This window comes from Dipodomys merriami, unplaced genomic scaffold (assembly GCF_024711535.1).
Source record: "Dipodomys merriami isolate MVZ:Mamm:240054 unplaced genomic scaffold, mDipMer1.0.p SCAF_4, whole genome shotgun sequence".
NCBI classification, from domain to species: Eukaryota; Metazoa; Chordata; class Mammalia; order Rodentia; family Heteromyidae; genus Dipodomys; species Dipodomys merriami.
This window is the reverse complement of record NW_027205603.1, coordinates 36,292,782-36,317,969: the sequence shown is the minus strand read 5'-3', so window position 1 is coordinate 36,317,969 and position 25,188 is coordinate 36,292,782. Positions and strand designations below refer to the sequence as shown.

At 36.5% G+C, this 25,188-nt stretch overlaps 1 protein-coding gene across 3 annotated transcripts in view; it reads right to left on the bottom strand.

Moving 5' to 3' along the window:
• The window catches only part of Nkain3 (sodium/potassium transporting ATPase interacting 3), a 586,475-nt gene that overhangs the window by 263,964 nt on the left and 297,323 nt on the right, over positions 1–25,188 (bottom strand). For all 3 annotated transcript variants that reach the window (XM_069990797.1, XM_069990798.1, XM_069990799.1), the window contains exons 2-3: positions 20,760–20,897; positions 6,599–6,679 (exon numbers count right to left, since the gene is read on the bottom strand). In XM_069990797.1, coding sequence (XP_069846898.1) covers positions 6,599–6,679; positions 20,760–20,897 — 219 coding nt within the window. The remainder of the gene's footprint in view (positions 1–6,598; positions 6,680–20,759; positions 20,898–25,188) is intronic.

Below are 25,188 nucleotides of genomic sequence, written 5' to 3'. Positions count from 1 at the left end.
ACATGAAAATTACAGAACAAAATATCATGGATTCTTCCTGATAGAAAAAATTATTTAAGGGTCAATAAAAAGCATTACTAAATAAACTAAAATAGATTGGGATTAAAAAGAGTCTTTAATTCAGTCTGACTACAAAGTCTCTGCCACCTAAGGGAGTGGAATTCTCATTTGCAGGGAGAGGGATCATTTGTAAGGATATTTTGTGTGTGAGCCTTTAGGAGTAAGAAAAATGAGATTTTTGGATAGATCTGAGATTGTTGAAGGCAAGACAGGGTAGAGCTGGTGTTGAGGCCCAGGACTTTTGATATTTGCAAGCAGCCCAGTACAGAAGTAAAAAAAAGTGGTAACAAGAATCATCAAACAGATGAATGATCTGAGATGAATAATGGGACATTTTTAGTTGACTCTAGATATTGGGGTCAACTAAATTTTTGTTTAGTTGGATTTGTTTGGATATTAGATTTGGCTAATATTATTATTATTTCTTCCTTATATGTTTGGGACATTGTCACTGATGTTATCTGGGCTTGACAGGTTTTCAATTATTATAATATCCCAGGTTTTATTCATTCCTTGATAACCTCCAATTCCAATCCTGAATCTCTGGCCTCTAGAATGCTGTCTGCCTGATCCTGACCACAGGTGAAGAATATCCCCGCCTGCCCCCCCCCCCCCATCATCTTTGGGCTTTTGTAAACAACCACCTGTGTGTGGTTTTGACTTTTATAAACTCTGCCCTACTGGAGGCTGGGGCTGCTCTCTGCCTGAGTGAAGGCAGTCATGACCAGACAAATAAAAACTCTTTGTCACCTTTTCCAGTGCCTCCATGGATTTTCTCAACCTTGAGATCATTACATTATAAATGTGTGGAAAGGTTTTTAATTAGAAATTTTTGATCAAGGTTTTTAGCGATAAATTAAACTATAATTTCTATTTGTGTCACTTTTGTTGCATTATTCTGTCTAGGAATTTAACTTCATTTGTAAAACTTGCTGAAATGAAGTTGTTTAGTTTTACTGTTTTATTTTTTAATTTCTATGTGACCTGTAATTTTTCTTCTTCTTTATTAATATTAATAATTAGTACTGTTTCTTTTTCTCAATCTTATGAGTTGTCAGTGTACTAATATTTTAGAGGAATAAACTACATGACCACAGGTGCAACTAAAATTTTAAATTTTACTTTTTAATGTAGAATTTATATTGTTTATTTTTAACTGTCATCTTAAGGTGCTTTGGATTCATCCACAAATATTAATTTGCTATATTTCATTATGTATTTCAGAGTTCTTTTAAATTTCTCTTTAGGTTTCTTCTTTGATTCGTGGATTATTTAAATTTGTTTGCCTTAACTTCTAAGTCCTTCAAGATTTCCTAGATATCTTATGGTACTATTAATTTTCAAACACTGTTTTGCTTGTGCCTAGAGAATACTGTCTGTATTATTTCAATCACTGGGCATCTGCTGTGACATTTTTTTATGACTCAGGAAAATACAGTGGTGGTCATCATTCCACATGTATTTGTATAAACATGTACTTGGTCAATTTGAATGCAATATCATATACATGTTAGTTATGTGAGTTGCTGGACAATGTTATTCAAGCCTCTAATTTCTACTGACTTATGGCTACTTTTTTTTCTTTCGATAAAAAATAAAAGAATTATTAAACTCCATCTACACTTGTGAATTTGACAATTTCTCTAATTTTTTTCCCTAAAAAAGAGTTCAGTGTTCTAAAACTTCATGTGTTCTATAAATTTGAGGTTTTTTTTGTATGATTTAAGAATATCATATCTATTTGATACCTTGATGGTATTATTATGTATTGTTTCTTTTATATGTATGAATAATCTGACTAGTATTTAAGAAATAAGGTCTATTTATTTTGGTTATTAATATAACTACAGAGGTTACCTTCTGATTAATGGCATATATTTTCCAACTTTTTCCATTTTTTGTCGGTCTTGGGGCTTGAACTCAGGGCCTAGATGCTGTCACTCAGCTCTTTATACTCAAAGCTAGTGCTCTATCACTTTGAGTCACAGTGTCACTTTTGGTTTTCTGGTGGTTAACAGGAGATAAATGTCTCCTGGACTTTTCTTCCCCGACTGGCTTTGAACTGCGATCCTCAGATCTCAGAACCCAAGTAGCTAGGTTATTTTCCAACTTTTAAAATTATCAATGCTTCTGTTGTTATTAGAGTTCTTGATTATAGCCATTCTAACTGGGGTGAGGTGGTATCTCAGTATTGTTTTGATTTGCATTTCTTTTATGGCTAGGGAGGCTGATCATGCTGGAGGGGATGTGGACAGAAGAGAACCTTACTGCATTGTTGGTGGGAGTGTAAACTTGTTCAACCACTTTAGAAAGCAGTATGGAGGTTCCTCAAAAGACTCCCTATAGAGCTCCCCTATGACCCAGCAACCCCACTTTTGGGAATTTACCCAAATGATCACAAACAAGACCATACTAAAGCTACCAGCACAACTCTGTTTATTGCAGCATTAGTTACCATAGCTAAAATATGGAACCAACCCAGGTGCCCCTCAGTAGATGAATAGATCAAGAAAATGTGGCATATATACACAATAGAATTCTATGTCTCCATCAGAAAGAATGACATTGCCCCATTTGTTAGGAAATGCCAAGACTTGGAAAAAATTATATTAAGTGAAGTAAGCTAGGCCCAAAGAAACATAGGTTCCATGGTTTCCCTTATTTGCAATAACTAGTATTATGTCTGAGACAAGCAGAAATGGTCAGATAAGTTGATGTTAGGTGAAATGAACTCCAAGATAAGGATTCAAATGGTTTTTCTTTCTTGCTATGGTTTCTAACATATTTTTAAGATGATTTCTTTGTTGCTTTGTATGTCCCTCCCCACGGTAAACCCCTGTTTTCACTGTATTTGATGTTGGTATACTTTGTGGAGGGGAAGGGAACAAACAAAATGTTTAAATAGGGATACAGGTGGACCCATTGCAACAATGAGATGTATAAGACATTATGTTGAAAAACGAACTTTACAACTTTGGTGGGTGTGGGTGGGTGGAGGGGGGCGGGAACGGGGGCCAGGAGATGGGAAGGGATGGGAAGGGGAAACAAAGGAGGAGGCAACAATGCTTCATAAGAAATGTACTCATTACTTACTTATGTAATTGTAACCCCTTTGTACGGTATTTTCACAATAAAAAAGTTATCAATGCAGACATAAAGTATATTTCATATAAATAGCTCTGAGCTCTGTCTTAAAAGTCTTAAAATGAAGTGTTCTAATCTGTGTGTTTAAATGGAGTATATAGTCCAGAATAATTTTTTTTATCTGTCGTACTGCTATTTCTGTTTATACCATCTGCTTCAGTTTCTCACTGATTGCTTTCAGTGTATGCATTACTTATTTATTGATACTGGTTACTATAAATCAATGATCCTACAACTTTTGCCTCACTATTCTTTTATATTGTTAAAAAACTAGTGAATATCCAAAAGAGCTTTTGATTATTGAGATTACACTCATAATTATTCATGTTATTAGAAATTAAAATAAAGCATTTTGAATTCACAGGATTCAATGAGCACCTTTAGCCTACTAAGCATTAAAAGGCCTTGCCTATGGTTCACTGCCTTTCAGCAGAGCCAGGGCTGTTCTTAAAGCATGGATGGATGCAAGTCTGTAAACAGAGTGAAGGGACAACATGGAGAGCAAATTGACCAATCGTAGATCATATCTGTCCCTAGAATAACCAATTTTGAAGGAATGAGGTGCAAATTACTTGGAGAATAGTTTATGTGGTCTCAATACTCTATAATTGTGTATTAGGAGAAAGTATATGGTAGTTTCTGTTAACCTGTTCAAGTGAGTAATTCTAAGAAATTCCTTATGCACGATCAGGACATGGGAAGTTCTAGAAAGTGAGTATATCAACAGCACCCCTGGGCAAGGAATAATTTCATAGCTAGTGGAATACAGTCGGCAAGAATGGCAGGAGCATTTATTTTTGTCAAGGATCTTTTACCTCATTCTATTTTTTTTCAAAGATTTCCTCCAGTCGAAGCTAAACTGTGGCTAGCCAGAGAGATATAACCAGTCTTTGAGGCCAATCAACAACAACAAAAAAAGATTTAGAATGACTTTTATGGAGTTTTGTATCTTTTTTAGTGATGATGAATATATGATTAATTCCTTAATGGCATTTAAATGGTAAGAAAATGATGAACTAACAGTTGTATTTTAATCTTGCATTTAAAAAAATGAAGCATATTGATGTTAAAAAAGTCATACAAAATAATTGTTTATTTATTTATTTATTTGTAATTATTGTGTCACATAGCTGTTCTTAATTTTACCTGAATTGCCAGATAAAATATATACAAGTAGCATGAAGCAGTCAACAAACATGAACTTCTATCATTACTTGCTAAGCCAGCTCTGTTACCATACCTTATACACACTCAGCAGGGTTAAGTGGTTTGCTAACAGCCCACAGTTAATGAGTGCTAAAGATGAGATTTGAACTAAATATTTATGATTTGATTTTCAGTCTTCTTTCAGCACACTATGATGCCAATTCCACAGGACAAACTTCCTCTGGTCTAATTTATTCCAAATCAATTCATGTGGAAAAAAATAATTTTTACTCAGTGAAATAAAAACATGATTTAAAATGGCTATTTGAATCCCAAGATAGAAGACTCTACCGGTTGAAAATGTAATAACTAACTCATTATTCATAATGCTCCTACCATAAGATTTGCTTTTGAAAATTACTTTAAAATCTGCATTTATAGGAGATACCTACACATAGACCTAAGTATTTTTGTTCTGTGTTAAATATAAGTGGTAACCAGTCGCTATTTCTTTTTTTTGGGGGAGGGGGTCTGTCTTGAGGCCTGAACTCTGGGCCTGGGCGCTGCCCCTCAGCTCTTCAGTTCAAGGCTAGCACTCTACCACTTGAGCCACAGAGCCACTTCCGGCTTTTTTCTTTTTGCTTATGTGGTGCTGAGGAATCGAACCCAGGGCCTCATTCATTCAAAGCGAGTGCTGTACCACTGAGCCACCTTCCCAGCCCAACCAGTCGCTATTTCTTGCATCTGTAATCCTAGCTACTCAGGGAGCTAAAATACAGAAGATGGTGGTTCAAAGCCACCCCATGAAGAACAGTCTGTGAGGTTCTATCTTCAAAATGTAAACAAAAATAAAAACAACAAAATCAAGGCTAAAGGTGTGGTTCAAGTGAAAAAGTGCCAGACAGCAAGCAAGCTCAGCAAATAGAGAGGCCTGAATTCAAACCTAGGTGAAATTAAAAAAAAAATAGAGAAAGAAGAAGAGACAATAGAGAAACAGTGGCAAAATGCAATCAACAGAATAAATATTAAGTACTGACCTGTGGAATTGAATATTACTAATGATATTTTTGGCTCCTATTTTTACTGACATGAGAAAATGGTATGTTCTAATTTTGGGTGGGGGAGAGGGTAGATTGTGGGTCTTGAATCCATGGCCTGGGCACTGTCCTTGAGCTCTTTTTCTCAAGGCTAGTGCTTTATCACTCTGAGCCACAGCACCACATTTTTTTTTTTTAGTGGTTAATTGGAGATAAGATTCTCATGGGGGCTTTTCTGCCCAGGCTGGCTTCAAACCACATTCCTCAGATCTCAGCCTTTTGAGTAGATAGTATGGATTAAGTTGTAATTTTGAAGTGATCATAGTATAGAAAGAAAGAGGAACCTCCTCGGGAGGTTCTACAACAAATCCAGAATATTTGCTTTTGGGCTAAATGAAATATGCTTTGTTACCATATATACTACAATGGAACCCAACAATTCTAAATGTACTGGTCAAGATGGCTTTTCTGAGATCTAAACCACGAACATGATTGAAAGATCAGTATATTATTTAGAACCTGAGATTGTCATGTTTGAAATTGTGATATGTAAAATTCACTTGATAATGAGATATGTAAAAATAACAGCAGCCTTCATATACCTTTTCAATTCTAGTTTTACATTTCTTTTGTGCAGTGACTATTGTGCTAGATAGCAAAGAAAAAACATTATTTTAAAAGCCATAAAGACATTGTTTTGTAAAAAATGGTGTTCTGCTAGGGCTAGACAGGCATTAATACAAGTGTCTTCTGTCTGATAGGATTACAGACTAGGAGTGACTATGTGAATGTATCTCTGTGTTTGTAAACATGTGCTCCACTTAGATAACAATTTCATTCTTTGCCAATACCTTTTTCTACTTTACACACAAGAACGATCAAAATCAATTTGCTCTTAACATTGGAGGCAGAGTTCACTGAGACATTATGTCTTCTTGAAATAGATATGAGGATGACCTAGAAGCCAAATCCTATATTACTACCATGAACAAAACCAGAGGACAATTTTTTGAAGTTCCTTATATTTCATGTTTCTGAGATCCTTTTTTTTCTGATAGTACCAGCATTCTTTTTTTTAAAAAATTAGAATCCTATTTGCAATGTTACTTAAGTTACTTATATACAATGATAAAAGAATATATCACATTCAAATAGTTTTTTTTTCCACAAGTGCACTATTTTCAAAGACATGAAAGGCATCATAAACTTACCTTAGAGAGGCCCCCTACTTCCAAATAGAAGCAGATAATGAAGACATTCCAGGTGACCCAGAGGGCAGTCCACACCGTATACTGGATAAAAAAGATATGGGGGCGAAAGAGAAGAGAAATGTGGAGATGAAACACATGTATACTGAGTGAATCAATAATAAAATGTCAATAAATCTGTCTTCTGGGAAGAAACAAATAGGGAAAGCTCAGAAAAGACTTTATGAGTTCCCCTAAGATTGAGAAATTAAAAATTCAATAGTTCCTACTGCTTTCCATGGATGATAGTAGACCTAGATTGATTTCTAAAGTGATTTGCTGACTTGCAAATGCAAGTGAAATCCAAATGCTCATATTTCTAGGATACAGTAACAGGGAAAGTTTCAGTAATCTATCATTCACTGTATTTTCTGTCTATGAATATGTTATATATATGTGCTGTGCGTGTATGTTGTGAATGTATGCATGCTATGTATGTATGTATGTATGTATCTAGCTATGGGTATGTATGTATGTATGTATGTATGTATGATATATATATATATATATATATATATATATCTCAAAGTATCTTTCAGGCTCTCTCCATCTATGTCTTTTTGTCAGTTGTGGAGTTTCAACTTAGGACCTGGACACTGTCTCTGTGCCTCTTTGTGCTCAAGGCTAGCACTCTACCACTTGAGCCACAGTGCCACTTCTGGTTTTTGAGTGATTAATTGGAGAAAAGAATCTCACAGGGACTTTTCTGCCCAGGCTGGCTTTGAATCAAGATCCTCAGAGCTCAACTGCCTGAATAGCATGGATTAGAGACATGAGCCACCAGCACCTGGCTTGCATCTATGTCTTGATCTCTCTAAGTTTTAAAAATGTTATCCAAAACCTAGAACTTGCATATCTCTGAATAAAAACAATGTTTTAAAATGGATGTGTAGAGGGGCTGGGAAGGTGGCTCAGTGGTAGAGCGCTTGCCTTGCATGCATGAGGCCCTGGGTTCGATTCCTCAGCACCACATAAGCAAAAAGAAAAAAGCCGGAAGTGGTGCTCTGGCTCAAGTAGTAGAGCACTAGCCTTGAGCTGAAGAGCTGAGGGACAGCGCCCAGGCCCAGAGTTCAGGCCCACGACCGGACCCTCCAAAAAAATAATAAACAAAAATAAAATGGATGTGTAGAATAAAGTCAGTGAACTTTCTTCTACTGGGTTATTTTATCGAGAGTAGAACATGTGCCTCTTTAAACATAGAATAAAGATACGGCACCATGAAATAGTTTTAAAGAACATAAATTAACATACAGAATTAAGAACAAACAACAAGTTTCTGTAATGGCAAAATACCTTTCACTTACATCCAACAAACTTTAAACCTGCTATCCTTACTAATGAACTATTTTTATTCATTTATTATATACTAGGAAATGCCATTGCTCAGAGCATCAGCCAATCTTAATTCAGATAGATTTGAACAGACATATTAATGTAGTCTTAGGACTCACCTTACCCACTCATTTATTTATTTGTTGGACCTGGGCCTGAACTCTGGGCCTGGGCGCTGTCCCTCAGCTCTTCAGCTCAAGGCTAGCGCTCTACCCCTTGAGCCATAGCACCACTTCCAGCTTTTTCTGCTTATGTGATGCTGAGGAATTGAACCCAGGGCCTCATGCATGCGAGGCAAGCACTCTACCACTGAGCCACCTTCCCAGCCCCATTTTTTAATTTTTAAAATTATCTTTAAGTAGTTGTACACATGAGTTTTCATTTAACAAAGCAGTTTACGAATACAAATCATCTTGTTTAGTGTCACCCCTCTCACTATTCTCACCCATTCTTCCCCTACCAGCCCATTCTGCTCACTTTTTTTTGCAGACAGAAAAAGATCAAATAATTGACAGCTAGAACAGCTTGAACGACTGAAGATATTACTTGCCTGCAGTGTAACTGACAAATCAAATTTCAATAGTTTCTCTACTCATTTTATTGTACCAGAAATGTCCATGAATTTTAATATCTTATATGGGAAAACTAATTAAATAATTATTTTATATCAGTGATTATAATCATTGTTTGCAGTTCTTAAAATAAATATTGAAATCATTTGCTTGGCTTATTATGTGCTGTTTTAAACAATAGAAATATGAATTTTAGATATTATATAAAATAGGCATGTTCCTATTAGAAACTTTATCAGATACATTTAACTATTTGTGAAATTCAATTTACATTTTATGTGTTTCTCTCATTTCTATTTTTCTAAATCCTTTTAAAATCATCTCAGATAGTTTTATAATATTATAATTGGTATTTCCAAGACAATATCATACTCTTTTGGGAAAGAGTATTCTGTTTTTCAAGAATGATAATCCTATTATCTACATCCTTAACATTTTTTTTTTTGATGCCAGTCCTGAGGCTTGACCTCATGGCCCCAGCACCCTGAGCTTTTTTGCTCAAGGCTAGTGCTCTACCATTTTAATCCCAGCTCCACTTCTGGACTTTTGGTGGGTAATTGGACTTTCCTGCCTGGGCTGGTTTTGAACTGTAATCCTTAGATCTTACCCACCTAAGTAGCTAGGATTACTGACATGAGCCACTGGCACTTAGCTTAACATGTATTTTTTTTATAAGCCACAACCACAATAAATTGTTAATTGAACAGCACTTAGCATGTGATATTTTCCATTCAAAATGAATCTAATTATAAATGTATCAGAATAGGAAAATAATAAAGAAAAAAAACTGTAACAAGGGTTAAGGAAAGGGAATTACATAAAACAAGACTAAAGCTAGGAAATGATTTAAAATTACAGAAGCATATGATCCTAGATAACTGGATCCTAGGTCTAAACTCACAAGTATTATTTTAGGAAAGTCAAGCTATTCATAATTACAATGGAGGTACAAAGAAACATCCTTGAAACAATCCCACCAGATTGAGTGATTGATGAACACTCAGATCTCTCAAAAGTTGTACTATTGATCTTCTACCAGGCTGAGCAGTTCCCAAATAGTAGCTCTGGTGCTTTTTGTGTCCCTTGCATGGCATTATGCACATTACTCAAGTCAAGTCAGGTCATGTGGTTACCACAGGAAAATGGAGGCAAGAGAACATCTTTTGTTCCCTTAGTGAGCATCAGTCATATGGAAAATGAAAAGTTTTCTTCTGGAACTGACATGTTTCCTTTGATTGATTGTATTTTAAGCTGTTTTAGGAAAAGGACTATAAATTATCTCTAAGTTAACTTTGACTAACTTTATTACTTTGTCAAATGACAAACTGAACAAACAACTAGTTTACCAAAAATTCATTTCACTCACTTAAATTCTGTAATTGTCAAGGTTTTAGGAATGAGTGTCTAATATTATGTATTCTGAAATTAATGTATGTATGATATGAATGTTCTAGATTTTTGTTTTCCATGATATTGTAAAGTTTCTTCTAATATGTTTTTGAGAACACCAAATGCACTAATGGATTTGAGGTTATGATGAGATGCAAACTATGTTCCTGAAGGAGACGTAAGCCTCAATGTGCACTTGAGACAGCATTTACATCATAGACACACAGAGAACAAAGGTCATCAACAAGATAAATATGTGCAATGGAGTTTACTTGGGCAGAAACACTGGAATGGACTTATGCCCGTACAGAGTGATAATGTTCCTTGCCTTCTATTTAAGTAGGCTAGTTTTATCAGTAATTCAACTGAAATGAGAATTCACATTAAAAGTTATTTTTTTCATTTATAATCAACATACTTTGGTTAGTTCAGATGCCAGGTCCAGCATACTGGACCATAGAAGTCTTAATTTCTCCATGTGAGAACACCACTCTGTCATAATCTGTCATCATCTCCTATTTTAAATTTAGGGCACATAATTTAAACCTTAGTTTGTATAGACAACACCTATAAAAGTGAGTTAATAATGTCCTTGTGGTCGATGTATTTCCTAAATGCTTCTAGTTTTATGAAGACATTTCAACGTTTTTAATTGAAATGGACTTTAGAAGTGTTCCCAATCTATTTCTTCCCCATTGTGCAATTTGTCCATAACATCAATTATTTTTACTGACTTGAGTTTATTTTCCAATTATAAGAAAGGCCATTTGGTCATACATTCCTTCATGTATGTATTAATCTGTCACAATTTGTACTTACAATTTCTTAGATGCACAATAAAATGGAGTCAGATCCTTGCTCATTTGTATTTCTAATAATTTTTGGAGTTTACTATTCATGTTCAGAATAAGTTTAAGAGTTTCATGCTATCTGTACATTTTAATGATGAATAAAGCAGAGCAAAATAAACAAACGACCAGTCAAATAATTATGAAGACTGTGTACTTTGAGATACAGTAAGAAAGTTATACATTAATTCTTAAAAAGAACCTATGATCAAGTTTTCAGGTTTCTTTTTTTCTTTTTTGTTGGTTGTGGGGCTTGATCTCTGGGCCTGGGCACTGTCCCTTTGCTCTTCAGCTCAAGGCTAGAGCTCTACCACTTGAGCCACAGTGCCACTTCCAGTTTTCTGGTGTTTAATTGGAGATAAGAGTCTCACGGACTTTCCTGCCTGGGCTGGCTTTCTCACATCTCAGCCTCCTGAGTAGCTAGGATTACAGGTGTGAGCCACCGGGTGCATGGCTAAGTTTTCAGGTTTTTATAAATGAGCTAAATGTGGCACAAAGAAGGTAAAGAGAAGTTCCTAGGCTTCTCAGCCAGTTACTGTGGAGTGAGATTGAAATCTGAGACCTAACACTCTCAATTGTCATGCTGAGCAGTACTAGGCTAGACTATTATGATGATATAGTAGAAAAGGGTCCCTATTTAACAATTCACATATTTTATTTATTTTATTTTTATTTATTTATTTATTTTTAAGTTCTGGTGAACCGAGGAACTAGCTCTTGCTAGACACCTTCGTCTACTGATTGAACTATGTTCCAGTCCTCTGTGGAACAATGCAAATTAAAATAAGTTGTACCTTATAGCATGCTAGCATTTGCTTAACAGTTCAAACAACTAAATTGTACTTTTATTTTTCTTTTGTGCAAGTACCCCGTCTTACACTCATGCTTGGCTTTTTCACTCATGAGTGGTACTCTACCACTTAAGCCATGACTCCAGCTTGCCATTTTGCTGACTAACTGGAGATGGAGCCACACATACTTTTCTGTCTGAACTGGCTTTGAATTGATTGTCCAGGTCTCAGACTTATGAATAGCTAGGATTATAAATGAGAGCCAGTGGCACCTAGTTATTTTTTTTTTAATTTTTAAAGGCAGTATTGAGTTAATTGTAACTCTAAGTTATTCTTCATTCAAAAGTTGCTTAATAAATTTGCTAATTCTTTTTTTTATTTTATTGTAAAGATGCTGTACAGAGGGGTTGCAGTTACATCAGTAAGGCAATGAGTACATTACTTGTTGATCATTGCTACGGCTTCCTTTGTCCCCACTATCCCTTCCTTCCCACACCTCCCACACTCCTCCCTATCCCACCCCACTCCTCCCCCGCTGAAGTTGAAAAGTTCGTTTCCAATATACTGTCCTGTGCGTGTCCTTGTTGGAATGGGTCATCCTGTGTCCTTGTTTCAGTGTTTTGTTATTCCCCTTCCCCTCCCCAGATTAGACAAACGTATGTACGAGATGCAGGGTACCAAAATCAAGTACAGTGACAACAGGGGATATGCCATTGGGGAAAGAACATATAAAGGAAACAGCTATAACAACAAAAAATAAAATCACATGGTACATTTAAAACAATAACAATAAAAACAGACCCTCTGTATCCATATCTTGGGTTCATTTCACTTAACATAAACTTATATGGTCTTATGTACATGGCTTTTGAGCTTTTCAGCTCATCTGATGAGATTATCCTATATGCATATTAATTATTGCAAATAATGGAAACCATGGGATCTAAATCTCTTTGGGACTGGGTTACTTCACTTAATATGATTTTTTTTCCAAGTCTTTCCATTTCCTAAAAAATGGGGCAGTATCATTCTTTTTGATGGAAGCATAGAATTCCATTATATAGATATCTATATCTATATCTATAGGTATCTATAGGTATTTTCTTGATCCACTCATCTACTGAGGGACATCTGGGTTGGTTCCATATCTTAAGCTATGGTTGATAATGCTGTGGTAAACATAGCTGTGCTGGTAGATTTAGTATGGCCTTGTTTATGATCAGTTGGTAAATGCTCAGGAGTGGGATTGCTGGGTCATGGGAAGCTCTATGTGGAGTCTTTTGAGGAACCTCCATATTAATTTCCAGAGTGGTTGGACAAGTTTACACTCCCACCCACAGTGCAGTAGGGTCATTATTAGATTTTTTGACTGTAGCCATTCTAACTGGGGTGAGGTGGAATCTCAATGTTGTTTTATTTGCATTTCTTTTATGGCTAGAAAAGTTGAGCATTTCTTCATATGTCTATTGGCCATTCTTATTTCCTCTTTAGAAAAGTCTCTCTTTAAGTCTTTAGCCCATTTATTAATGGGGTAGTTGTTTCTTTAGGGATTTTGGGGGGGGAATTTAATTTTTTGAGTTCTAAGTATATTTTAGATATGAGAGAGGCCCTTGTATGGCTAGTGAAGATCTCCCAGTCCGTGGGCTTTCTATTTATCTTGCTAGCTATGTCCTTTGCCATGCAGAAGCTCTGCAATTTCATGCAATCCCATTTGTCCAACTTTTCTTTCATTTGTTGTGTTTCTGGGTTTCTTTTTTTTTTTTTTTTTTTAAATTGTATTTTATTTTATTTGAGAACATACTGTACAGAGGGGTTACAATTACATGGGCAGGATAATGCATACATTTCTTACCAAGCATTGCAGCCTCCTCCTTTGTTTACCCTTCACTTCCCTTCCCTGCCTCCCCCCTCCCCCCACCCAATTTTACCCCCCTCCCCCCACCCAATTATACCCCCCTCCCCCCCCACACCGAAATTGTAAAGCTGGTTTTGACATGACATTTTGTACTTCTCATTGTTGCAACAGGTCCCCCTGAATCCTTAAACGACTTGTTTGTCCCCATCTCCTCCACATGTTATACTGACATCAAATATAGTGAAAGCGGGGGTTACACTGTGGGGGAGGGACATACAAAGCAACAAAGAAATAATCTTATAAATGCATTAGAAACACATGCATGAAAGAAACAAAAACATTAAAATACATATTTAAGGGTTCATTTTCCTAACATCACAATATCTGGCCTTTTCCGCTTGACTCATACCTATACTAGATATTGCAAATAAGGGAAACCATGGGACCTATGCTTCTTTGGGCCTGGCTTACTTCACTTAATATAATTTTTTCCAAACCTTTCCATTTCCTAACAAATGGGGAAATGTCATTCTTTCTGATGGAGGCATAGAATTCCATTGTGTATATATACCACATTTTCTTGATCCATTCATCTACTGAGGGGCATCTGGGTTGGTTCCATATCTTAGCTATGGTAAATAGTGCTGCAATAAACATAGTTGTGCTGGTAGCTTTAGTGTGGTCTTGTTTGTAAACATTTGGGTAAATGCCCAAAAGTGGGATTGCTGGATCATAGGGGAGATCTATGTGAAGTCTTTTGAGGAACCTCCATACTGCTTTCCAAAGTGGTTGAACAAGTTTACATTCCCACCAACAATGAAGTAAGGTTCCTTTCTGTCCACATCCCCTCCAGCATCTGTTGTTGTTAGAGTTCTTGATTTTTGCTGTTCTAACTGGAGTGAGGTGATATCTCAATGTTGTTTTGATTTGCATTTCTTTTATGGCTAGGGATGTTGAACATTTCTTCATGTGTCTATTGGCCATCCTTCTTTCTTCTTCAGAGAAGCTTCTCTTTAAGTCTTTTGCCCACTTATTTATTGGGCAGTTGTTTCTTTGAGGATTTGTTGTTGGGTGGTTTAATTTTTTGAGTTCCAAGTATATTTTAGATATGAGACCCTTGTCCGTTGTATGGCTAGTAAAGATCTTCTCCCAATCGGTGGGCTTTCTATTGATCTTGCCAGCTATGTCATTTGCCCTGCAGAAGCTCTGCAATCTTATGCAATCCCATTTCTGGGTTTCTATTAAGAAAAGGTAAGCCTGTGCTTAGGAGACCTAGGGTTTCTCCTATTCCTTTCTGTAATGTTTACAGGGTGTCTGCTTTTACTTTGGGCTCTTTGATCTATTTGGAGTTGATTCTGGTACAGGATGATATATAAGAATCTAGTTCTAGTTTTCTACAGGTGTTTAACCAAATTTTCCAGCACCATTTACTGGAGAGACTCTCTTTCTTCCATTCTATTTTTTTAGCTCTCTTATTGAAGATTAGGTGGCTATAGGTCTGTGGGTTCATTTCTGGGTCTTCAGTTTTATTGCATTGATCTTCAGGTCTATTCTTGTGCCAGTATCAAGCTCTTTTGATTACTATGGCTTTGTAGTAGAGTTTAAAGTCTGGTATTGTTATTCATCCAGCACTGTTCTTTCTGCTAAAGATTATTTTTGCTATCCATGGTCTTTTTTGTTCCATATGAATTTTTGGATTGCTTCTTCTATTTAATTGAAGAGTGAGGTTGGGATATTGATGAGTATTGCATTGAATTTGTAGATAGCCTTTGGCAGTGTTGCCATTTTCACTGTGTTAATTGTCCCTATCCAGGAGCATGGAAGGTTTTTCCACTTCCTTAGTTCTGCTATAATTTTCTTTTTCAGGTTTTTAAAGTTTTCATCACAGAGGTCATTCAGTTCTTTGGTTTATTCCTAGGTATTTTATTTTTTGTGCTGTATTGCTCTCCCGATTTCAGCTGCACTCTTCTCTCATTATTGATATTTGCTAATTCTTTAGTCTTGAAACTTTAGTTGAATTAATGAATTCTTGAAATAATCACAATATAAATAATTCTAGGAAAGATTCTTCTTTTGGAATTCATAACTAAATTTAAACACATTTAACATAGAAGTAAATGATAGAGGCTGAAAAATACAATTCTATGACTTCAAATTGTTCTTCATCAAGGAAGCACAAAAGATGCATTCAAAATTCAATGCTGAATTTGATATCCTCTTAACAAAAATATTTTTTTGTTGGTCATGAGGCTTGAACTCTAGGCCTGGGCACTGTCCCTGAGCTCTTCAGCTCAAGGCTAGTGGTCTACCTCTTGAGCCACAGCACCACTTCTGGTTTTCTGTTAGTTAATTGGAGATAATAGTCTCAAGGATTTTCCTGCTTGGGCTGGCTTTGAATCTCCATCCCCAGAGCTCAGCCTCCTGAGCAGCTAAGATTACAGGATAAGCCACTGGCGCCTGGCCAAAAGTAAATTTTAATCACTAGAGACAAAAATATATGGCAAATCCCAAAATTATATGCTCTTTTTTTGGCAATGGTGTATATGAATAGAATTATTGTCATTTCACATTGTAATTAGAGGGGACTTTTCTAAATTTTGTCGTGGTGCAGCAGCATCCCACAACATTACAGAGTTTAGAAGCCATAGGGTTTGGGGAATACATCAGCTAACAGTAGGTGCAGGTAGTACAGCCTATATTGCTTTGTCATGTAATTCTTTAACTGAGTGCTGATTGAAGTAATCAAGGCAGAATAGTAAGGACTTTCTTTTGCTGAACTATGGCTGACATATTCTATCAAACCATGCTCTAGTCCGTGTGTTTTTGAAGTCATTTCACCCAATAACCTTAAAGTTATTTATTCATTCACAATCAAGCATTCAGATTGTTTAACTATCTGTCCTAACCAAAATAGACTTAGATGCTGAGGCAAAGGAACTCAGTCCTTCCTGCCTTTAGGATCACACTGCTGAGCACAGTGAGATGGAGATGGAGGCAGGATAAGAGGAGGGGGTAAGAGGGGATAACAGGATCGGTGGCAGCAGAGACGATAAGACATTTAGTCCTCATTGGGTGGGTAGCTAAGACATTGCATACAGAGGGTCCACTATATACAGAAGTGTGTGGTTATTGGAATATGTGGCTCCTTTGGTGTGGTTGGTGGGAGATCAGCAAGTAGGAACATAGGAGACACAGAAGAAGTAAGCCAAGGATTAAGGCTTTGATATGATTTCCCCTCTATGGACTTTGGAGATTTGCCTGTAGACACTGGAGAGCTTGTTCTGCTTGGTTCTTTACCTAAAGTATTTTCATAAGGATGATTAATTCTTTAACTGAAGTGTGGCAAAATCTGTTTGTTGTCACAAATTGCTGTGACTGACCATCTGTGTTTTTGCAAAACCAGATTCCGAGTTCCATTAAAGTGTAGCAATGACAGACATTATGTTTTATTAATCTCAAAGTGGGCATTTAATACATACCTGGTGCTCCTAAATATCTATTGGTTAGGGGTGGATTAAGTTTAGTCAGCATGTATTTGTGATTGTTCCAGTCAATGAAGCAGGGCGATACTAAGAAGACTAGAAGAGGATTTGAAAGAAAATCTGCCATCCATGCTCATTTCCTGTCCAGGGAAAAGTCAGTTTGGATTTCTGATCCAGGCTTCCTCTCACTGTCGTTAAAAAGTTGATGTCTTTGAAAAAACACCTTGGTTTGCCTATGTAGGCCACATTAATATTCAGTCATCTTTATTTATTTTTTTGTTGGTCGTGGGGCTTGAACTCTGGGCCTGGGCGCTGTCCCTATGCTCTTCAGCTCAAGGTGAGTGCTCTACTTCTTGAGCCACAGTGCCACTTCCGGTTTTCTAGTGGTTTATTGGAGATCAGAGTCTCACGGACTTTCCTGTCCAGGCTGACTTTGAACCGTGATCCTCGGGTCTCAGCCTCCTGAGTAGCTAGGATTACAGGTGTGAGCCACAGGACCCGGCTTCATCTTTTTTTTTTTTAATATGAGAATCAAATCTAGCATACCAGTTAGTGTCTAATCAAAATTTTCTGTGAAATAGATTAATGACAGCTGCCTTGGTATGACAAAATAAAATAAAACAAACTAATAAATATATTTTGGCCACGTTCCTCCATAGCAACATGTGTTTCTCATGAAAAAATCCTTTGCAAACACACTTCTGATGCTTGTGGATTTCTGGTTCTTTCAACAATATTGTAGCAATGGGAGACCAAGAGGTAATCTGGACTAGGTAATCCTATTTTGTAGGTAATCCTATTTTGAGATTGACTACAGTAGCAAGGCAAGAAAATTCCTAATGTCACAACCTACAATGGCCATTGCAACAGGTGATTTGAAATATGACAAGGGAAGGAAATCAGATTGCTCTAAAGCAACTTCTAATAAGACAAGTGAAGTGAAGCCAATGAATGCACTTTCCCTGCTCCCTATGATTGTTTCCCACGCAAGTTACTCAAACTTCTTAACCTCTTTCCTTGTTTATAAAATCAGGGATACTAATACAAACCTCATCAGGTATTTGGGAAGATAGATTAAACCAAATGAGAGAGAGAAAGAGAGAGAGAGAGAACTGTGCTGGAGAGCTGTCCTAATAATTCACTGCTTTCTTTCTCCTTACTTCTTGGGACAGAATTAGTAAGAAAGCAAACAAAATCACAGAGATTTAATTGGCAATGCAATAAAACAGACAATTAGATGAGCAAAGATATGAATTGCTTTTCTTTAAGCTGGTTTTCTTTGAGGATTCTGGAATCTAAAAAGCACTTTCTGCAGAGAGGCAGAGAGGGAGGAAAGAGAGAGATACTTGACAACTCAATCATGTGAACCCAGAAAGAGATGGGCAAACAATGAATAAATATATACAGAGCACACAAAACCTTCCATGTTCTCCTTGGCTCTTTGCCTAGTAGAGAAGACTTAAAGGTAAACAAATTATGAAACATGATCATGACACAAAGACTAAGGAGGATGGTGATTAGTCATTAAAATAGACTGAAAAATGTTACAGCTGGGGCATAGAAACTAGACAAGGCAATGAGAGCTAGAGGCTAGAGAGGAAAGACAAGCAGAGATCACCAGGAGCCTATGTACATGATCTATTCATCCTTAACAGTTTCTACATCAGGCTCACACTCTTTCCAGACCTCTACTAATCCATTATCTTTCCATTTTTCCAGTCATTAACCACCTGTAGAGAATTCTGGATCACGATCCTGTTTCCTCTCTCTTACCTAAAGAGTTTCTGGAGAGTTTGCGTTTTGTAATTTGCATTTTGTGCTAGTTATCAAGCTCAAGTATAGTACAGCACTCAGTGAATGCTTAAGAGCTCCTCTTATGTATTCTGTGATGCTTCCTGTTCAGAATCTCCTTTATCCCTTCTTCCCTGTGAACTCTCACTCAATCACATTGAATATCTCAGCTCCCAGCACTTCCACAGAGCACTTTTCCCCAATGAACCCTCACTAGTTATCTCATTACACCCTGTATTCCTTCTTTTCTACCACGAATCACAGATGTCACGTACCTCATACCTAACACAATGCTGGACATTCAGTAGAAAATAAGTTACTATATTTTAAATTCAGACAAAGAAAAAGAATATGATGAAAATTAGAAGATGGGAAAGGGAATAAGGAACAGAATGAGGGATGGAGAAAAGAAGGCAGAAAGGCAGGAAGGAGAAAAGGAAAAAAAGGTTTTTAGAATATGAATTTGGTCACATGCATCAGACAAAACTCTTCTGATTGTTTACTACTAAGGATCCAAAGTAGATGTAAGCCATAGTTTATGAAAATGCAAAGGACCATTCAGAAGAGAAAAAGAAGTAAGTAGAAAATCTATAAATAGCAGAAAGGAGGCAGAAGTCTCAGCCAAGGGAGTAGTTATGTAATAGTGTGTAGGGGAACAATACTTCAAGAGTAAAAGCAACAAGACCAGATAATGTGTCCAATAGCTATCTCCAGTATTATCCATGGAAGTCATTGTTTTTGTAGACATGTGGAATTTTGAGTCTTAGTAGTCTAACAAGAGTCTAAAATAAAAATAAATATCAGTGATGGGTACTATACTAGTATTTAGAATCCATAGAAATTTGATATTGTGTGTGATATTAAAATCTTAGAATCCATAGAAATTTGATATTGTGTGTGATATTAAAATCTTTAACACAGCAAGTCCAATGCCTTTCTAACAATTTATACAGAGGCTCAGTAGGTTTTTTTTTAAGAGAATGAGAGTAAAGCAGAAAGTGTCCATTTGTGCAGCAAATGGAATGACATTAAACATTCCTGAGGCCACATGGAATCAGGCTGTTGACCAGGTATAGTCACCTCCACTCTACGATGAGAAACATCAGGAGGCCAATTTTGAGGTTTGAAGTAGAGAGCTAATGCACTTTCCAGGAATTGTGTAATTTAACTTTTGTTCAACAGATTGGACAACATGAAAGTGGAAAGATGGCACATTTTGAAGGCATGTTTTTTCTAGTGTGCTAATGTTGCTGTATTTCAAAATTCTACTAAACAATGTCTATTTATTCAGGCTTACTGAGGCTTTTATAATACATTAATACTATTTGTAATTACTTGTATTATTACTGCTTAATATCTACAACCTTCTAACACAGGTAACTTAAAATGCTACCCCTTTTTAAAAAGAAAAATTAAAACCAATTACTATGAATAATTTCTATTAGATTGTGGGTGACACGATTGCATGTCTTAAATTATGGTAGGATAGAGAGAGGGCTGACCATGTTTAGTGTAGTTTGGAGGATGGACCATGTTTCAGATTTACCCTGACAAAAAAGAGAAACATTAAATAATAAACTATAAAATGTATGAATGGTATATCAGTAAATCAGTAGCTATCTCTTAATACGTGTATTTGTAATGTCCTGATTTTAAATTATGTATCACTAATTTCAGTGATTTGTTTTCTAGAGTTGCTGAGAATGTTATTAAAGGCTAATAATAAGTTAGTAAAACAGACATTGTTAATATACACTGCATAGCATCATAACCATACCTCCCGTGTATTCAAACTCTACATTGAGTTTCCATGTGAAACCAAAACATAGTTGCGCTGAGTCACACTATACCATCTCACACCTAAGAGCATGCTGCTTTGATCTCATGCAGAGCAGTCATTGTGCTGTCTGGCCTACAGATGAATATTTCTTACCAGAATTGAGGTATTTGAAGGTTAGAGTGGTAACACCACCTCATATTGGAGAGTAACACTAAAATTAGTTTCTTTACCTTAAAGAAATATTGTAGTTTTAATATCAAGAGTCATGAGAAAATTAAAACTTACCACCATGATGTATCGAGGTCTGTACTGAATGGTTCCAAATAAACCCAAAATGACTACTATGATATGTAGGAAATTTCCAAGAATAGGAGCCCACTGGAAGCCAAGGAAGTCAAAGATCTGCCTCTCGAATGCTGAGAGCTGCAATGAAACAATGAGTTCATTAGCAAGTAATCTGAGCATCACTATGCCATTTTAATCACTGTTTTTCAGCTGAAAAAAATCTAGATAGTCAATTTCAGACATAATTATGAACATTATTGTTGATACCGTCTTGTTTTTTGTGGTGCTGGAAATCAAATCTAGGGCTGCATACCTACACAAGTACTGAAGAATAGTTTCCCAAGCCCTTATCAATGTAATTTTGGTATCTATCTCATTTACTTTTATTCAGCTTTTATTAGAAAACAAACTTTGAATATTGTGACTTCAATGATCTTAAACTTATCTCAAAAGTTAGATATAGTCCTTACATTATTTCCTCCAGTAGAAAATCAGGTATATATGACCCAAATTTGCCATTATTTTAAATAAAATCATTAGCTTAATACATAACTAGAATAATAATTACATAACTAGAATAATAACTAGTAAATTAAAACTTTCAATGTAACAACTGATATGATTTGGGGGGGAAAATGAATAATCCTTGCCTTCTTGTATGAAGTATATATTGACTGTTATGATTTGATTCTGAAATGAATACCCAAACTCACATATGTAGAAGGCGTGGTCCCCATACGCCAAGTTCAGAGGCGGGGCCTTGGAATATGATTGGGTTTGCCCTCCTCAACAGTTTAATCCACTGATGGATTCATAGTTTAAGGGCTATGAATGAGAGGTGGTGAGGCATGGATGGAGGAAGTAGGTCATTGGGGGCATTTCCTTGAAGGATCCATTGTGTCCCTGGCTCTTTCTTTTCTTTGTTGTTTCCTGGACACTATAAAGTGAGTAGCTTTGCTCCCCTACACACTCTCCCCTCTCCCATATCCCAGGACTGTTCTACCTTCCCAGAGTCCTAGAAACAATGGAGTCAGATGACCAAGGACTAAAACCTTGGTTACCATGAGCCAAATTGATTTTCTTAGGTCTATAATGTCACAGTATTGGAAAAGTAACAATAAAACTAAAACAATCAATGGAACCTATTTGGTATTTCTTTTCCTTTCACTAGACTTTCAGTAGTGATAATAAGTAAATACTTTTTCAATATGAAGATTACTTTTTCTACATTTAAGACTCTGATACAAAAGTGGAGTTCAATAGTCCCTTTGTGTCAATGGCTCACACCTGTAATTCTAGGCACTTCGGAGGCTAAAATCTAAGAATCATGGTTCGAAGCCAGTTTGAGCCGGAAAGTCCTACTACTCTTATCTCTAGTTCACTAGCAAAACCTGGAACTGGTTTTCATCCAACCTTGGGTGAAAAAGCCACGTGAGTGAGAACACAATGCCATGAGTTCAAACACCAGTCCTGGCACCAAAAAGAATCACTTTCAATTATATTTTACTCAGATTAGGTAAAACCTTCTGAATACTCAAATAAAACTGATGGAGCCATAATAATTTAGACATGCTATTGTTTATTATGTTTGCATTCATTTAATTACATTGTAATTTCACGATATTAAACTATTTGCAAACTATTTATGATTAAACAGATGAGCTTTAGATAGTCTAATGAATACTAACAGGGCCATTTTCATGTACAAATGGCACTCATTATATGCTATAGCTAAAACTTTTACAATTCCACCTGCTGCTTTTGGACAGTAATCACAAATTTCAGGCATTTTTCTAGGTTTCCTTTGATAAAACAGTAATTCTTCCAAAAAAATATTTGTGATTAGCCATACTGATGGCACTAGAAATGGTTGCTTTAAAATGAAAATGGCACCCTAGGTAGTTTCCTACTTATGCAGCAGGTGTATGGCTGAATTGCTTTAATTTCCTCAGACAGAAAGAAATATCCTCCATCCGCGAAGTGGAATTTACTTTGGTTAAGATTTGCCTTCGGCAAGCTGTGGCGGGAAAGAGAAAGAGCTAATGTCTAAAGACAATCACAGTGGATCTACATCTGCTTCACAGGGATTTCCTGATCATGATGATTTGTCACTATCTCCTGCATCCATAGATGCACAGACATGCTAGAGCACAAAATAACCAGAGCATAGTGTTTTCAATCTCTTATCTGTCTCTGCTTCTGACTCTAATTAGTTTCCAGGAACTTTTTCCTGAAAAATACATTTTATTTATTGGCCCATCACTGACATAAATATACACCTTTTTTCATGTCCAAACAGGACTGATGGGCTGAGGAAAAAGCAGCCTTGAAGTATAGCCACAGGCAATTCGTTCTCAAAATGTAACCCTATTTTAAAGCTGTCATGCACCACAAAAATAATTAAAGTGAACTTTTCAAACAGAAAAACACACCCCAAACTATTTCCTCGTCTATCAGAAGATAACACAAATGTTCCTTTTGATCACATGGAAAAAAATGTATCATTGCTGGTTATTAGAAATCCCCCATCTGTATTATTTTACAAGATATTCTGGGACAAAAGCACAAGTAGAACACTACCAAAAGTAGTGAGAGAGCAGGTGTGGTGGTGCACACCTGTAATCCCAGCATGCAGGAAGCTGAAGCTGGAGGATAGTTAGTTTCAGATCATCTCAAGATACACAGAAAAATTCTGTCTAAAGAGTAGGCAGGAGAGAGGGAGTGGAGGTCTATCAAAATAAGGCAGAGGACAGCTGCAACAACTGTCAATACAAATGAGTTTTGAGCACTGATTTCATTCAAAACATTAGCAACAACTTATAAAGCACCTTCAAAAAGAAAATGTCAAGCTAGAAACTGGTGGCTCACTCCTGTAATCTTAGCTACTTAGGAGGCTTAGTAGCTCAGCCTTTGACTGAGGTTCAAAGTCAGCCCAGGCAGGAAAGGTTGTGAGACTCTTATCTCCAACAAACTACTTAGGAAAAGATAGTAGTGGTGCTGTGGTTCAAGTGGTAAAGTGCTAGTCTTGAGCAAAAGAAGCTCAGGGACAATGCCCAGCCCCTGAGTTTAAACCCTAGAACTGGTACCAAAAATGAAATGAAATGAAATAAAATAAAATATCATTGCCTTTCTTATAAGAGTTATTTTATCTAATTGCTATTTTAATGCGTTTAGTCACTTAGGTGCCCAAAAAACATTCCACTCCAAAAGTCATAAAATCTAGAAACACAACATTCGTGTGTGTGTGTGTGTGTGTGTGTGTGTGTGTGTGTGTGTGTGTGTGTGTGTGTGTGTGTGTGTGTGTGTGTGTGTGTTGGTACTGGAGTCTGAACTCAAGAGTTTTGTGCTCTTGCTTATAGTTGCTGCTGTACCACTAGGCCACACCTCCAGTTCCAAAGAATATCACAGTTTCAGTAGTACAGCATGATATTAATGAGTCCTTAGATAAAAGTAAATGATGCTCATGTCATTTTATTAAGTCATGAACATATTTTAGAACTCTCATTGTCTGGTTCTAATTGTGGTCCAATGGAGTCTCTGGAACTGGTGGGGAATATGGGTCATACACATCTCTTACCAACTGCACCATCAATATCAACTTAGCTGCTCCAAGAATTATTTACAAAATGGAAACTGGAAAATGCTAAGAATCAAGGTTTGTTTTATGGAACTTATTTTTAAACAGTTATTCTCATGTCTTTGTAAACAGCACCTAGGAAATAGTGACTGCATCCAGAGAGCACTGGGTTTATGAAGTACTCATAAATAAAAAGAAGCATATTCCAGATGGCAGTGGAAAGATCAGGGTTCAGAGAGGATCCCTACAGAAGTTCTATAGGCCAGAAGGGAATAAGTGAGATAATTGAAGGTGGGAGGCTTAAACAAAGGTAGAAAAATTAAGGAAGCATAAGGAAAACAAGATTATCCAAGCAAGCAAAACTAACCAATCAGAACAAGAAGCACCAACCTAAATAACAGTGGAATCATTTCCAAGTAAAAGCTAACATAGGTAAGAACTGGGAGTTATCAAGACCATGATTTGGGGTGGGAACGTCTCTTTTTCTAATGAGCTAAAATAAAGGCAATCAGGAATGGTGCTTCTTGTGTGTGTTCATAACTAAGTGAATGCTGAGATTGGTAGGATTGTGGTTTGAGACTGGCCTGGGCATATACAAGAGACCAATTCTCAACGGGTAGCTGAGTGTGAAGACACACCTGTTATCCTAGTTATACAAGAGTCTGAGATCAAGATGATTGTATTCCCAGGCAATGGTAGGCTAAAAAGTTCACGAGGTAATATCTAAATATAAGGAGTTGAGTGTGGTAGTCATATCTGTCATCACAGCTACTATGTTGAATCTCAAATAGGAGGCATGGTCCCAAGCAAAAACAAAACTATATCTTAAAAATAAGCAGTGCAGGGGCTGGG